Source organism: Hemiscyllium ocellatum, chromosome 22, assembly GCF_020745735.1.
Source record: "Hemiscyllium ocellatum isolate sHemOce1 chromosome 22, sHemOce1.pat.X.cur, whole genome shotgun sequence".
NCBI classification, from domain to species: Eukaryota; Metazoa; Chordata; class Chondrichthyes; order Orectolobiformes; family Hemiscylliidae; genus Hemiscyllium; species Hemiscyllium ocellatum.
This window is the reverse complement of record NC_083422.1, coordinates 35,226,743-35,240,376: the sequence shown is the minus strand read 5'-3', so window position 1 is coordinate 35,240,376 and position 13,634 is coordinate 35,226,743. Positions and strand designations below refer to the sequence as shown.

General features: G+C 40.7%; 1 protein-coding gene across 6 annotated transcripts in view; it reads right to left on the bottom strand.

Annotated features, from left to right (window-relative positions):
- The window catches only part of LOC132826279 (arginyl-tRNA--protein transferase 1), a 209,734-nt gene extending 200,106 nt beyond the window's left edge, over window positions 1-9,628 (bottom strand). For 3 of the 6 annotated variants that reach the window (XM_060842052.1, XM_060842054.1, XM_060842055.1), the window contains exon 1: window positions 8,813-8,927. In XM_060842052.1, coding sequence (XP_060698035.1) covers window positions 8,813-8,915 — 103 coding nt within the window. In that variant the 5' untranslated portion in view covers window positions 8,916-8,927. Of the gene's footprint in view, window positions 1-8,812; window positions 8,928-9,457 lie in introns of those variants that run through there. The other 3 variants (XM_060842057.1, XM_060842056.1, XM_060842053.1) reach the window with 2 other exon arrangements.
- Window positions 9,629-13,634: the final 4,006 nt, after the last annotated feature.

Sequence of the window (13,634 nt, the reverse complement as noted above, 5' to 3'; positions counted from 1 at the left end):
GCTGCCTTTTCATAGATCCATATGTTGTGCCTACATGCTGTACATTTACATATGCACTTTCCATGGTCATATACAAACTTATGCCTAAACTACAATGCTGTACAATTATGTAAATGCACTCCAAACCCATCTCAGTCTGTTTTGCATTTGCCCAGTTTGATCAATCTATTTTAAGCTATTCTTTGCTTGTCCTTCCTAAATTTTTGTACCTTGTTTCTCCTCACCACTTTTTCATGATGGTTATCATTCCCTCTGCCAAATTAGTCCAGACCATCCTTTATGAAACAAGATAATTTCCCGAAGGTAACAATGGCCCCTGTTTGATTGGGTGCAATATCTCCCTAATACGGTGTCTGAAAACCTCCCTTCTACACTACCTCTCCAGCCACACTGGTCATTTGAAGTAATCCAGAAATTACTTACCTGTTTTTTTAAAAATCCTTGCGAGTTTATGAAATTCTGACTAGTGAATATTTTTCCTTAGATCAATTAAATGCTGTACAAAACAAGTTAGAACTAATTAAAACAAATGCTGGAGATCACAATGGGTGAGACAGCATCCATGAATAGCAAGTTAACATCAAGACCAGAAGAGTCATCAAGACTCAAAATATTAGCTTGCTCTCTGCCTATGGATGCTGTCTCACCCACTGTGATCTCCAGCATTGTACAGATTCCAGCATCTGCAGTAATTTGCTCCTCCCTTATAGTTAATTAATCCAAGCAGAATGTTTTAGCAAGGTTTCACAATACTATCTTGTCATTGAGTCATTCAGCAAGCAAACAGACCCTTTGATCCAATTTGTCTGTGCCATCCAGACATCCCAATCTGACCTCGTCCCATTTGCCAGCATTTGGCCCATGTCCCTCTAAATGCTTCCTATGCATATACAAATCCAGATGCTTTTTAAATATTGTAATTGTACCACACTCCACCACTTCCACGAGCAACTCATTCCATACAAGCATCATCCTGTGTGAAAACTTTACCTCTAAGGTCCTTTTTAAATCTTTCCCCTTTCATCTTATCTTTTGCCCTCTAGTTTTAAACTTCCCAAACACTAGGAAAAAGACCTTTGTTATCCAACTTATCCATGCCCGTCATGATTTTATAGACCTCTATGAGGTCACATCTCAGCCTCTGATGTTCCAGGGAAAAATACCCTTCTTCACCAAATGCCTTCTTCACCACTCTGTCAATCTGAAAATCCAAAAGGTAATCCAAATCCAGAGCAAAAGGCAGGGAGGAACTTGCAAATAGCAAAGAACAGGAGAAGGCCATTCAGCCCCACAAGATCACTAGTATTTAACAACATCATGGCTGATCTGATTAAAACTTCAAATCAACATTCTGCCCATCTGCAAACATTTTACTTCTTGCTTATTGATAATCTATACACCTCTGCCTTCAAAATATTAAAAGTCTGCTTCCACTACCTTTTCAGGGAGAGAGTTCAAAAGATTCACAAATCCCTCAGAGGAAAACGTTTGTCTCATTTCAGTTTTAAATGGGTGCCTCTTATTTTTAATACAGTGACTCCATTCCTTGAAATTTCTCTTGGGAGTATATCTTTGTGCATTCAGTGATATCCCTTTAAAAGTCTGCCATTACATCTCTACAGTGTGGAGTTTGCACATTCTCCCAGTGTCTGCGTGGGTTTCCTCCCACAATCCAAAGATGTGCAGGTTGGGTGAATTGACCATGCTAAATTGCCCATAGCGTTAGGTGCACTAGTCAGAGAGAAATGGGTCTAGGTGAGCTACTCTTCAGAGGGTTGGTGTTGCACAACAACCTTCCCTAATGTAGTCTGTGCTCAATGTCTTTGGACCACATGTTCTGCAGCCAACCTATCATAAAAACACATTCCCTAAACACATCATTTGAGCACCCTTGCTTTTCTAACTTTTCCAGATATGAATCTATCCAACTGAGTGTTTAAAATAATTTTGTTTACAGAAACACATTTGGTAATATTTACATGCATAAAAATGTTTCCAAAATATACAACAAAACAACCATTTTGAAGAGGAAATACAGTTTCCCACACAAGGGTCTCCAGACTTTATTCTTTTAATACAAAGAAAAGGATAAAGTCACCACAGTTTTACCACACCATATGGCTGCTCTCGCATAGAGACACAATAGTAACAGATTAACCTGAGGATCATCATGCCTCAGGCAAGGGGCAAGGTTGAGAAAAGTCCTTCAGCTAATGTGGGGATTGAACCCAAGCTGTTGGCATGACTCTGCATTGCAAACCAACTGTCCAATCAACTGAGCTAACCAAGACCCAATAAGCTCTTAATTTTACACAGAATCCATTCATTACTAGCAAAACCAGTGTTCAGATACCTACTCTCATAAAAGTTATTAAGTCCAAGTTATGCATTTTCAATGCATCAAGGGCCAAGGAATCAATGCATAAAATTCGAGAGTGTGGTGCTGGAAAAACACAGCAGGTCAGGCAGCATCCGAGGAGCAGGAGAATTGAATTTCAGGCATAAGCCCTTCATCATGAATGAGACTCATTCCTGGTGAAGGGCTTATGCCCAAAACGTTATTTCTCCTGCTCCTCGGATGCTGCCTGATTCACTGTGTTTGTCCAGCACCACACCCGACTCGGATACTCCAGCATCTGCCATCCTCACTTTCTCCTAATCAATGCAAATCAGCTTTTCAGAGAGAGGAAGAGAGGAAAACATAGAAGATTGAAAGAAAGTAAGTAGGCTCTTAACCAGTGAAGAAATAATTTCAAGAAAAAGGCAGCAACAAAATGTCAATGAAGAAATAAGGTGTTGTCTAAATATAGCAGAAGTTGTGCTGAAGCATTCGGAAAAAGTCAACAATCAAGTAAAGGGAGTAATGGACAAAGCAGCACAGCTGAAATTCCATGATCTCCCCTTTATAAAAGCTATCATAGTCCCAGAGAAAAATAGTGCATCTCTCCCATGAGAGACATGACAGGTGGTCATCATGCTTCAGTTGGTCAGCTCAGTTGGCTGGATGACTGGCTTTTAATGCAGAATGATGCCAACAGCATAAGTTCAATGTTTGCACCAGCTGATCTTGCCACAAAGATCCCACCTTCTCAACTTCTCCCCTCACCTGAGGCACGGTGATCTACAGGTGAAACCCACCACCACTGGTCTCTCTCTCTAGTGACAATTATTGAAAGTTCATGATAAACAGAAATTTTAATGAAAATGGACACTAGAATTGTGGGTTAATGAAGAAGTCTGTCATTCATACAGCTATCTTTAATTGGCAAGTGGAAAACTAAGGCAGTAGATCTCAAAATGGAATCCATGCAAACTGGCAACTCTCCAGGGGTCATGTAGAATAATGTCACTAAATCCTGTTTCTTGCAAGACATGTGGAAACAATCACTAAACAGACACTGAGTCAAAATAGTGCTGAAAATATCAAACTGGATTAATGAGGTTCTGACTGTCAAAGAATCCTGAATGAGGAGACAATCACATTAAGAACATTAAAGCAGGGCTGGGGACTGGGCAGCTTCAAATTTGGGTCCAGAACAGCGATCAAACAAAGATTCAATGCCTCAATTCTGACAGAAACCCAATGGCACTATTGCTACATAACCTAGCACAAACAGGCCTGCACACAGCATCTTTCAGCTAATGAAATGATAAAGGTTTCCCTATTACCAGCCACATCAATATTCACTGTATCAAGTCACCCTGTAAAACATTTATGGAAACCACTTCGAGAAGTCAGCGACCTTACATTCAGAAATATAAAAGTACAAGGAATGTATTATAATTTACATTGGTAAAAACATGATTATGAATCTTTTTGAAAAGGATTCTTCACCTAAAAATGTTTGAGAAACATTGAGCTAAGACATGAACTTCGCAAGTATGTGGAAAGGAAAGGAGTCTCAAAAGCAAGAGTTTGTGTGGTCAATAATAGCTTCAGGAGAACACCTCAATCTCTACATAACTGCACATACAGCTAGCCTGACCATGTAGGACCGAGGACTCAAGTGAAAAGTAATGTGGAGGTAGAGCAAAGTTGAGTCCAACTGTATTTCTGAACAAACGTGGTTCAGTGAAAACATTTTCTCATAAAACCTAGTGCCTTGTTTAACTAATCACTTCAGACATTTATAGGGTCAGAGTAACACAACATGGAAACAGGCCCTTCAATCCAACCAGTCCATGCCGAAAATAATTCCAAACTAAACAAGTCCCAACTGCTTGCTCCTGGCCCGTATCTCTCCAAACCTTTCCTATTAATGTATCCATCCAAATGTCTTTTCAACATTATAATTATACTCATATCCACCATTTCCTCAGGAAGTTCATTCCACACACAATCCACTTCCTGTAAAAAATTTGCCCTTCATCTTTTCTGAATCTCTTTCCTTTCACTGTAAATTGTGCCCCTGAGTCTTGAACTCTTCCATCCTAGGGAAAAGACAACTACAATTAACTCTATCTGTAACAACCTCCTACGCACCAGTGCAAAAAGTCCCCGCCTCTCCTTATAATTCAAACCTTCCCTACCCAGTCACATCCATACATAATAATTTGTGCCAATGCTTTATTTCTTACATTTCTGCATTCATTTCAAAAATTTTTTTTGTTATTTTCAAAACAAGATCTGAGTGCAATTAGGGAAATAGTCATTCTACTGCTTTCAAAATGCTTAGTACAAAAGCAGCCATGAACATTTGACTTAATTACAAAATGAATGTTTCCATTTTAATAGCTTGTTTATTTATTCAGCTAAAATTGCAGCAATGTCCAGACCCAAACAGCTCGGCAACTGTCCAATTAAAATGAAAAATCAGCAACTCATCTGATCATCTCTAATTTTCACAGATATGTCACTTTCAGCTTTTCACCTGAATGCACATGTACCCAAAACAATCTCAAATATAAAAGGCATTTCCTTGCCAGTATGAATAGTAGGAAAAGAATTACCCTTTCTAAAAGGATAGCTTCAGCATTTTATACAGATGTACTTTATGTACATGAATGATTTTTTTGACATAAATAATTTTCTTTTAAAATTGATTAAAGGATGGAAGTTCTAAAGACTGTTAAACAACTTGTGCTTATTGAAGTGATAGAACATAGAACATAGAAAAATACAGCGCAGCACAGGCCCTTTGGCCCTCGGTGTTGCGCCGATCCAAGCCCACCTAACCTACACTAGCCCACTATCCTCCATATGCCTATCCAATATTCTATGTAACTGTCACAGAAAACGAGGAAAAGTCACTCGAGCCAAAATGTTACCTCTATTTTCTGTCCACAGATGCTGAGCAATTTCTGTTTCTGTCACAGAAAAAAAGAGAGAATGGGGTAAATTTAACTTTGACTGTTTTTCCACCTTTATGTCCAAATAACTCCTTTCCCTTTGGTGCCCATTCTTTCCAGAGGTAGGTATTAGGTCAATATTCCTATGGAGATATTTTGTGGAGAAATTACGACATAATGGTTTTGTCACTCGATTCGTAATCAAGAAGCACAGGTGATGCTCTGGGGACGTGGGATCAAATACAACATGGTAGTTAATGAATTTAAATTAAAAGTTTAAAATCTGGAAAATAAAAAATACATTTGATTGTTCTAAAATTTCATCTGGACCTTTGATGTCCTTTACAGAAGGAAGTCTGCCATTATTGTTTGGCTGATCTACATATGATTATTTCACAATTGTTTGTCTGCACTCTTAACTGCCCTTTGAAGCAGATTATAAATCCACACAACTAAGGGAGGGATGAGCAACAAACTTTCCAGCTACACCCACATTCTTTGAGAGAAAGAAGGAAAAAAAAATTGCAAGTTGTTTGATGAATGGTAGCTGACAACATTGCGTTTTCTAATTCCTTGTGGAGGATTTGAGCTATAGGGAAGAGACTGAGCGGGCTGGGGCTGTTTTCCCTGGAGCATCAGAGGCTGAGGGGTGACCTTATAGAGGTTTACAAAATTATGAGGGGCATGGATCGGGTAAATAGGCAAAGTCTTTTCTCTGGGGTCGTGAGTCCAGAACTAGAGGGCATAGGTTTAGGGTAAGAGGGGAAAGATATGAAAGAGACCTATGGGGCAACATTTTCACACAGAGGGTGTTACGTATATGGAATGAGCTACCAGAGAACGTGGTGGAGGCTGGTACAATTGCAACATTTAAGAGGCATTTGGATGGGTATATGAGTAGGAAGGGCTTGGAGGGATATGGGCCGGGTGTTGGCAGGTGGGACCAGATTGGGTTGGGATATCTGGTCAGCATGGACAAGTTGGACCGAAGGGTCTGTTTCCATGCTGTACATCTCTATGACTGTATGACTATAATGCACCATAATTTGGAGAAATTACCAGCTCATTTTGCATGTCCTCGCAGCTACATCTATAACAGTACAAAGATGCAACTTGAATGAAATATTTATAAAGGTAAAGTCACCATTGACTTGTCTTACCAGACCACAGCCTGCTTTGTCATTAAAAAGAGAAATAAATGGTGGTGATTTAACGTGTGGATCACTACACCTCAGATGATGGGAGAGTTGAAAGGGGAATCCTTCATGGTAACCTTCATCAGTGCAGGAATTGAACCCACATTGTTGGCATCACATACCAGCCATATAGCCAACTGAGCTAACCAACCTCCAACAACAAGGATTTTGTCCTTGGACAGTGTGCATATGTTATCAACAGAAGAATAAAAATTAACAAGAACAGATATCACCAATTTAAACTTCATCTTGAGTTCTGCATTCACTGAAACTATAAATTACTGAAGTAACAAACATAGATTACATTTATTTCGACTAAGTAACCATGATTTTGCAAATACAAATTGGTCTTGAGTTCAATGGACATTCACATGAATGTTTAAGTTGCAAAGATCAAAACAGTACTCAAGGATTTCAGAATTACATTGTGCAGCACAGAATGCTTTGGACAGAATTCTGAAATTTATTTGAAATTTTTTAAAAACTAATATCTTTTGAATTTTGCAGTTAATGCAAAAGTACATTTATATTTGCTTTGATTACATTACATTCACAATCATGATTGGATATGATGTAGTGTCAGTGGTTTGTGACAGTGTACCTACTTGCAAAGCCACCACGAGATAATTCACCACATCTGACCTAATAGTTACAGGATCTGAATTATCAACATCCTTTCTCTCCCAGCACTCCAACTCCTCCCCCTCCCCCATCCATTTCATAAATGCTGCCCCTCTACACTTCATGTCAGCTCTGATGAAGAGTCATCCAGACTCAAAATACTAGCTTGCTTTCTCTCCATGGATGCTACCTGATCTACTGTGATCACCAGGATTTTTTGTTTTCAGTACAGATTCCAGCAACTGCAATAATTTGTCCCTACTTTGAGTATAGGAGTTGAGAAGTCATGTTGAGATTGTACAGGATGTTGGTGAGGCCTCTTCTGGAATAGTGTGTGCAGTTCTGGTCCTCCTGCTAGAGGAAGTATATTATTAAACTTGAGAGAATTCAGAAAAGATTTACCTGCGAATGGAGGGTTTGAATTATAAAAATAGGCTGGATCTTTTTGGATGAAGGGCTTTTGCCCAAAACGTCAATTCTCCTGCTCCTCAGATGCTGCCTGACCTGCTGTGCTTTACCAGCACTACACATTCAACTCTATTCTCCAGCATCTGCAGTCCTCACTTTCACCCTGGATCTTTTCTTCTCCCCACTCCCCCATCCCACAGGAGTAGGAGCTTCAGGTGTGACCTACGGAAATTTATAAGATTCTGAGAGGCATAGATAAGGTGAAAAGCAAAAGGTCCTTTCCTGGGACTGGATGAGTTCAAAACTAGGGGGCACATTTTTTAAAGGTTAGCGTATAAAGTTTTAAAAAGGTCAGAATGGGCAATTTTTAAAATTAAAAACAGAGTGGTTCATGGGTGGAATGAACTGCCAGAGGCAGGTACAGTGACAACATTTAAAAGACAGTTGGATAAGTACTTGAATAGGAAAAGTTTAGAGGGATATGGGCCAATTGCAGGCTAGTAGGACCAGTTTAGTTTGGGAACATGGTTGGCGTGGACTAGTTGGACTGAGGATCTGTTTTGATGCAAAATGGTTCTATGACCCCACGATTGTTTTAACCTCAAAAGTACACAAATGCTTCAACTTTGACTGCATTAGGCCAACAGATCCACTCTCAATTCGACAATTATTTTATTTGAGCATTTTGGTGTTTGAGTCTCATTATATAATCTGCAAAAAAAGTGCAAACATAGACAACTTTCTTTCCTTCATGATATTTTATGTTGCATATACAAGGAGATTTCTAGTACAAACATGTCTGCTAAAAGCAGTCGTAACTGCATATACACACTGTGATCAAATGGTAGGTAATCAGGCATCACATACTCAAACTTGCAGGCGTATTTTCAGAACTGTCAAGTCTATCTACTGAACTCAAACAACAACGCAGGCAACATTCTCAAACAGTAAACTCAATTTAACTAGCGTAACTAAGCATACTAAAGTGCAACATCTCAGTCACGATAATAAACATGATGCATGCTTGAGCCATGTTGAAATCAGAGTCCTCTCCTCAGATTTTAGAGGAGAGGAAGGAAGGTGCAAAATATTTGAATATCTGCGCATGTATGGAAAGACCTTATACATAAAATATATTTTTACCCAATTTACAAAAACCTGTAACTGCAGCAATTCTGAAACCTCACAGCTGGTTGTGTGGCCTCGGAAATAAGGAAGCCTGGTTGATTCTTTCTGCATAAACACCCTCCGCTCCTATATCACTGAATATTTATGCAGAGTATTTTATTCCCTCTCACCATTGGAATAACTGCTGGAAGATCCCTTACAGTAGCCACATTTATAACCGTCATCCGCGGTGAAATACTCGAGGATACTATGCACTCTACCACCGGCCATCATCGTCCAACTGTCGTTAAGGCCAAGGCGCGCGCCCAGGGCTGGTCCAACCAATCAGTGACCGCAGCGGGGCCGCGTACGTCCGGTTTGTGCACCCGCACGATAGGCGGGAGAATCGCGCGCGCGTTCTGCTTTGCGCCGGCGGCCGGTGCTCGCTGGGGAAAGGCGCTGAAAGAGTGCGCTCCCCTGTAGAAAGGGCAGCGTGATTTTACACACATCAGAGTATTTATTTAAATGGAACACCCAACAACCGTCAGTTACACACTTTCCGTGATTGGTTTGAAATCTATAGGCGTCTTTAATAAAACTGAAGAGGTTTTGAGTTTTTAAAAAAAGTTAGCAATCAAAACCGTGAAGGTTGATTAAAGAATGAAAATACGATCTCGCTTGCGCACCAGGTTGTCATAAAATGCTGGATCTTGTGAAAAGTGGAGAGCGACAGAGGCCTGTACTCAGGGCCGAAGCCTCGGTCCAAAGTTGCTGTCGCCATTGACAAAGCTTCACGTTTAAATACACGATCCTGCTGCGAAGCTTCTCCCACTTACCCGTGGACACTTTTCCATTGTCCGAGTTACAATATCCACAATGATAACCGGATTTTAAACCTTTGTATTCCACGATGGAATACATCCCACGGTCGTGTGTTTACGTCCCGGTCAATCCACTGCCTACACGTTTGACATTTCCAAGAGACGCTTTACCGGATAGAGAAAAAAAACACGATAATACCAAATCACATGTCAACTCCGAGAAGAGATGTTCAGTTGTAAAACCGACATGCTTCTGTGGGATCTTCAAAACACTGAAAAAACCTAGCAACCAGATACGTTATTTAACAACGAGAAAGACGGTGACGTTTTTTTAGTTACATAATTTGTAATTTGGTTGTTAACTCACTTTTACTCATTATTTCAAGGTACAGGTAGGTTTAATTTTCTTCTTGTATATTGCTAACACCTAAACTCTGTAGGCTGAGTTCAAAATATTCAAACTTGACAATTGTGCCGTCTCATGTATTCTAGGTAGCCATTTCAATTAGGTTAATAATGAGTCACTCTAGACCTGTACAACTTTTTAATTCCTTCCACCGCTTCAGTCTGTAGCAAAGGGTGGTGATATTAATCTGTCGAGTAAAAAATGAGGTCTGCAGATGCTGGAGATCACAGCTGCAAATGTGTTGCTGGTCAAAGCACAGCAGGTTAGGCAGCATCTCAGGAATAGAGAATTCGACGTTTCGAGCATAAGCCCTTCATCAGGAATAAGAGGAATTAATCTGTCGGCAAGAGTTTAAGATAAAAGTTTAGACCTGGACATAATAAACTGGGTTTCTGTGCACATGGCACGTAATTTTTACATTGGGTTTTCGACAACAACCTGTAAAGTTGCTGTCAGAACCAGCAGGTGTACGTACAGTGGTGATTCAAAGCCAGTGATTCTCTTCTATATCACTAGCTCGAATTATTTTGTTATCAAATGCACTGATAACCTTAACAGCATTAAGTACTTGTTCTGCCAAAAGTTAAATGCAACCAAAATTCTGAAATAATTATAATTCACCGAAATGTCACATATACCAGAGTCATAGAGATGTACACCACGAAAACACACCCTTTGGTCCAACTCGTCCATACCTTTTAGCATTTTATGGTTTTTATCTAGATTTGGTTATTATAAATCAATGCAATCAAATATACAGGTATAAGATCAATAAAATTAAAATGTGATAGAACAAGAAAAAGATGGAGAGAGAATTTTTGTGATTCTTTGTTGGTACTATATCCAATATCAACTTATGTACTACTACATTCAGCTCATATCATACATTATGTATTCTTAAAATAAGTATTAAATACAACCATATTGATGTGCAACATGAGAATTCCAATAATGCCACATGTCATGCAACTCCTCCTACTAATTGTATTCAATCATGCCTTGCAAAGAAGTTGCAAGCTAAGACCTACTATACCACTAAAACAATAACTGACTGGGTGTCTCACATACAAAATATGGAGTATTGATTTGTGAATTCTGTCACCTGATTTAATACAGAGGACCATCATGGCCTGAAATAGTTTTTAAAAAACAAACCAGAAGAAAGTCTAATTGAAAATCAGCAGTGAAAGCGAGGACCAGGGGCTGCTGGGAAGATAAATTAATCCTTTAATAACTTATCTTGTGAATAGGTGGAGTGCACGCTGAGTAGGAGTGGACACAGGGCTGCTGAGTAAGTGAGGTAATATATTTGGGTGGTTGCTTGCATGCTTCTCTTGTAGGATGTAGGTAAAGGTCACCACTACCTGCAGGAAGGGCACCCAACCCCAGCTCGTCAGAAACTGTTAGGGAGCTGTATGAACCTTGGATAATTAGGGAGGCGGAGGGGCTAATAGAGAGGAGTTACAAGGAGGTAATCTCACCTCAGGTACAGGAAAAAGGCAGATGGGTTACAGTCAGAGGACAGAAAGGGAACAGGCAGGTGTCAGACAGTGCAAAGATTCTCTGTGCCTGTTCCCTCAATAATAAGAATACTGTTGGGGTGGTTGGAAGAACCTACCAAGGAAAGCCATAGTGGTCAGGTCTCTGGCACTGAGTCTGGCTCTGTGGCTCAGAAGGGAAGAGGGGAGAGTAGAATACGCCAGTGGTAGGAGACTCCATAGTTAGAAGAACAGACAGGAGATTCTGTGGCCGCAAGTGGGACTCCTGGAAAGTTATTTGCCTCCCAGGTACCAGGGTCCGGGATGTCTCTGATCGGGTCTACAAGATTCTGAAGGGGGAGGGTGAGCAGTCAGACATTGTGGTACACGTTGGCATCAATGACATAACTAGGAAAGGGGATGAGGTTCTAAAAAATGATTTCAGGGAGTTAGGCTAGAAGCTAAAAAGCAGGACGAGCAGAGTAGAAATCTCAGGATTATTACCAGTGCCATGTGCTAGTGAAGCGAGAAACTGGGAGTGAGTGCAGCTAAACACGTGGGCTTCAGATATGTAGATCTTTGGGGTACCTTCGGGGGAAGGTGGGACTTGTACATGAAGGACGGGTTGCACTTAAACTGGAGGGGCACCAATGTCCTGGCCAGGAGATTTGCTAGAGCACTTTGGGAGTGTTTAAACTAATTTGGCAGGGGGATTGGTACCAGAGCTACAGATCAGAGGAGAGGGTAGGAGAAATAGAATGTAGAGAGTCTGTCAGGAAGGATACACAGTTGATGGGGCAAAGGGATGGGTTAAAGTGTGGCTGTTTCAGTGCAAGGAGAGTCAGGAATAAGTGATGAATTTAGAGCATGAATCAATACTTCAAACTACGATGTTGTGGCCATAACGGTGACATGGATTTCACAGGAATGGTTGCTGGATGTTCCAGAGTTTAGATCTTTTAAAAAGAACGGGGAAGGGGAGTAACATTGTTAATTAAATTGCATCACAGCTGCAGAAAAGGTTAATGAGTCAGAATGGGTGGAAGTCAGTAACAGGAAAGGAGCAGTCACTTTATTGGGTGTTTTCTGTAGACTATCCAAAAGCAGCAGAGAGATGGAAAAACAGACTGAAAAGCAGGTCTTGGAAAGGTGCAGATGTAATAGAGTTGTTGTTATGGGTGACTTCAACTTCCCCAATATTGATTGGAACCTCCTTAGTGCAGATGTCTGGACGGAGCCAATTTTGTCATGTGTGTTCAGGAAGGATTCCTGACACAATATGTAGATAGGACGGTTGGGGGGGATGGGGGGCATATTGGATTTGGTGCTAGACAACGAGCCAGGCCAGGTCTCAGATCTCTCAGTGGGAGAGCATTTCGGTGACAGTGACCACAACTGCCTCACCTTTACCATAGCCTTGGAGACAGATATGAACAGACAGTATGGGAAGGTATTTAATTGGGAGAGAAGAAATTCTTCTGCTATTAGTCAGGAGCTGGGGAACAATCGTTCTACAGGAAATGCACAACAGAAATGGGGAGGCTGATTAAGGAGCACTTGTTCCGAGTGTTGGATAACTTTGTCCCATTGAGACAGGCAAGGAATGGATGACAAAAGCAGAGGAGCTTCTCATCAAGAGGAAGAAGGAAGCTGAAGGTTGAGGAATTAAGGATCTGACACAGCTTTTGAGGATTACAGGATAGCTAGGAAAGAACTCAAAAATGGACTGAGGAGGGGGCATGAAAAAGCCTTAGCGGACGGATTATTGAAAACTCAAAGGCGTTCTACATGTACATGAGGAATAAGAGAATGATCAGAGAGAGCATAGGGCCGATCAGGGAGAGGGGAGGGAACTTGTGCCTGGAGTCTGAAGAGGTAAGGGAGGCCCGAATGAGTTTTTTGCTTCGATATAGAGAGAGGGACCTTGTTGATAGTGAGAACACTGTGGACCAGGTTAATAGGCTTGAACAGATTGATGTTAAGGAAGTGGATGTGCTGGAAATTCTGGGAAGCATCAAGATATAGAAGTACCCAGGGCCAGAACAGATATATCCAAAGCGAGAAATGAGAATGCTGCGTCTCTGGTAACGATCTTTGCATCCTCACTCTCCATGGAAGTAGCACTGAATGATTGGAGGGAGGCAAATGTTGTTCCTCTGTTCAAGAAGGGGAATAGGGAAATGTCTGGGAATTAAAGACCAGTCAGTCTTACTTCTGTGGTAAGCAAGATATTGGAAAGGATTCTGAGAGATAGGATTTTTAACTATTTGGAAAGGCATAGTTTGTTTAAAGATAGTTAGCATGGCTT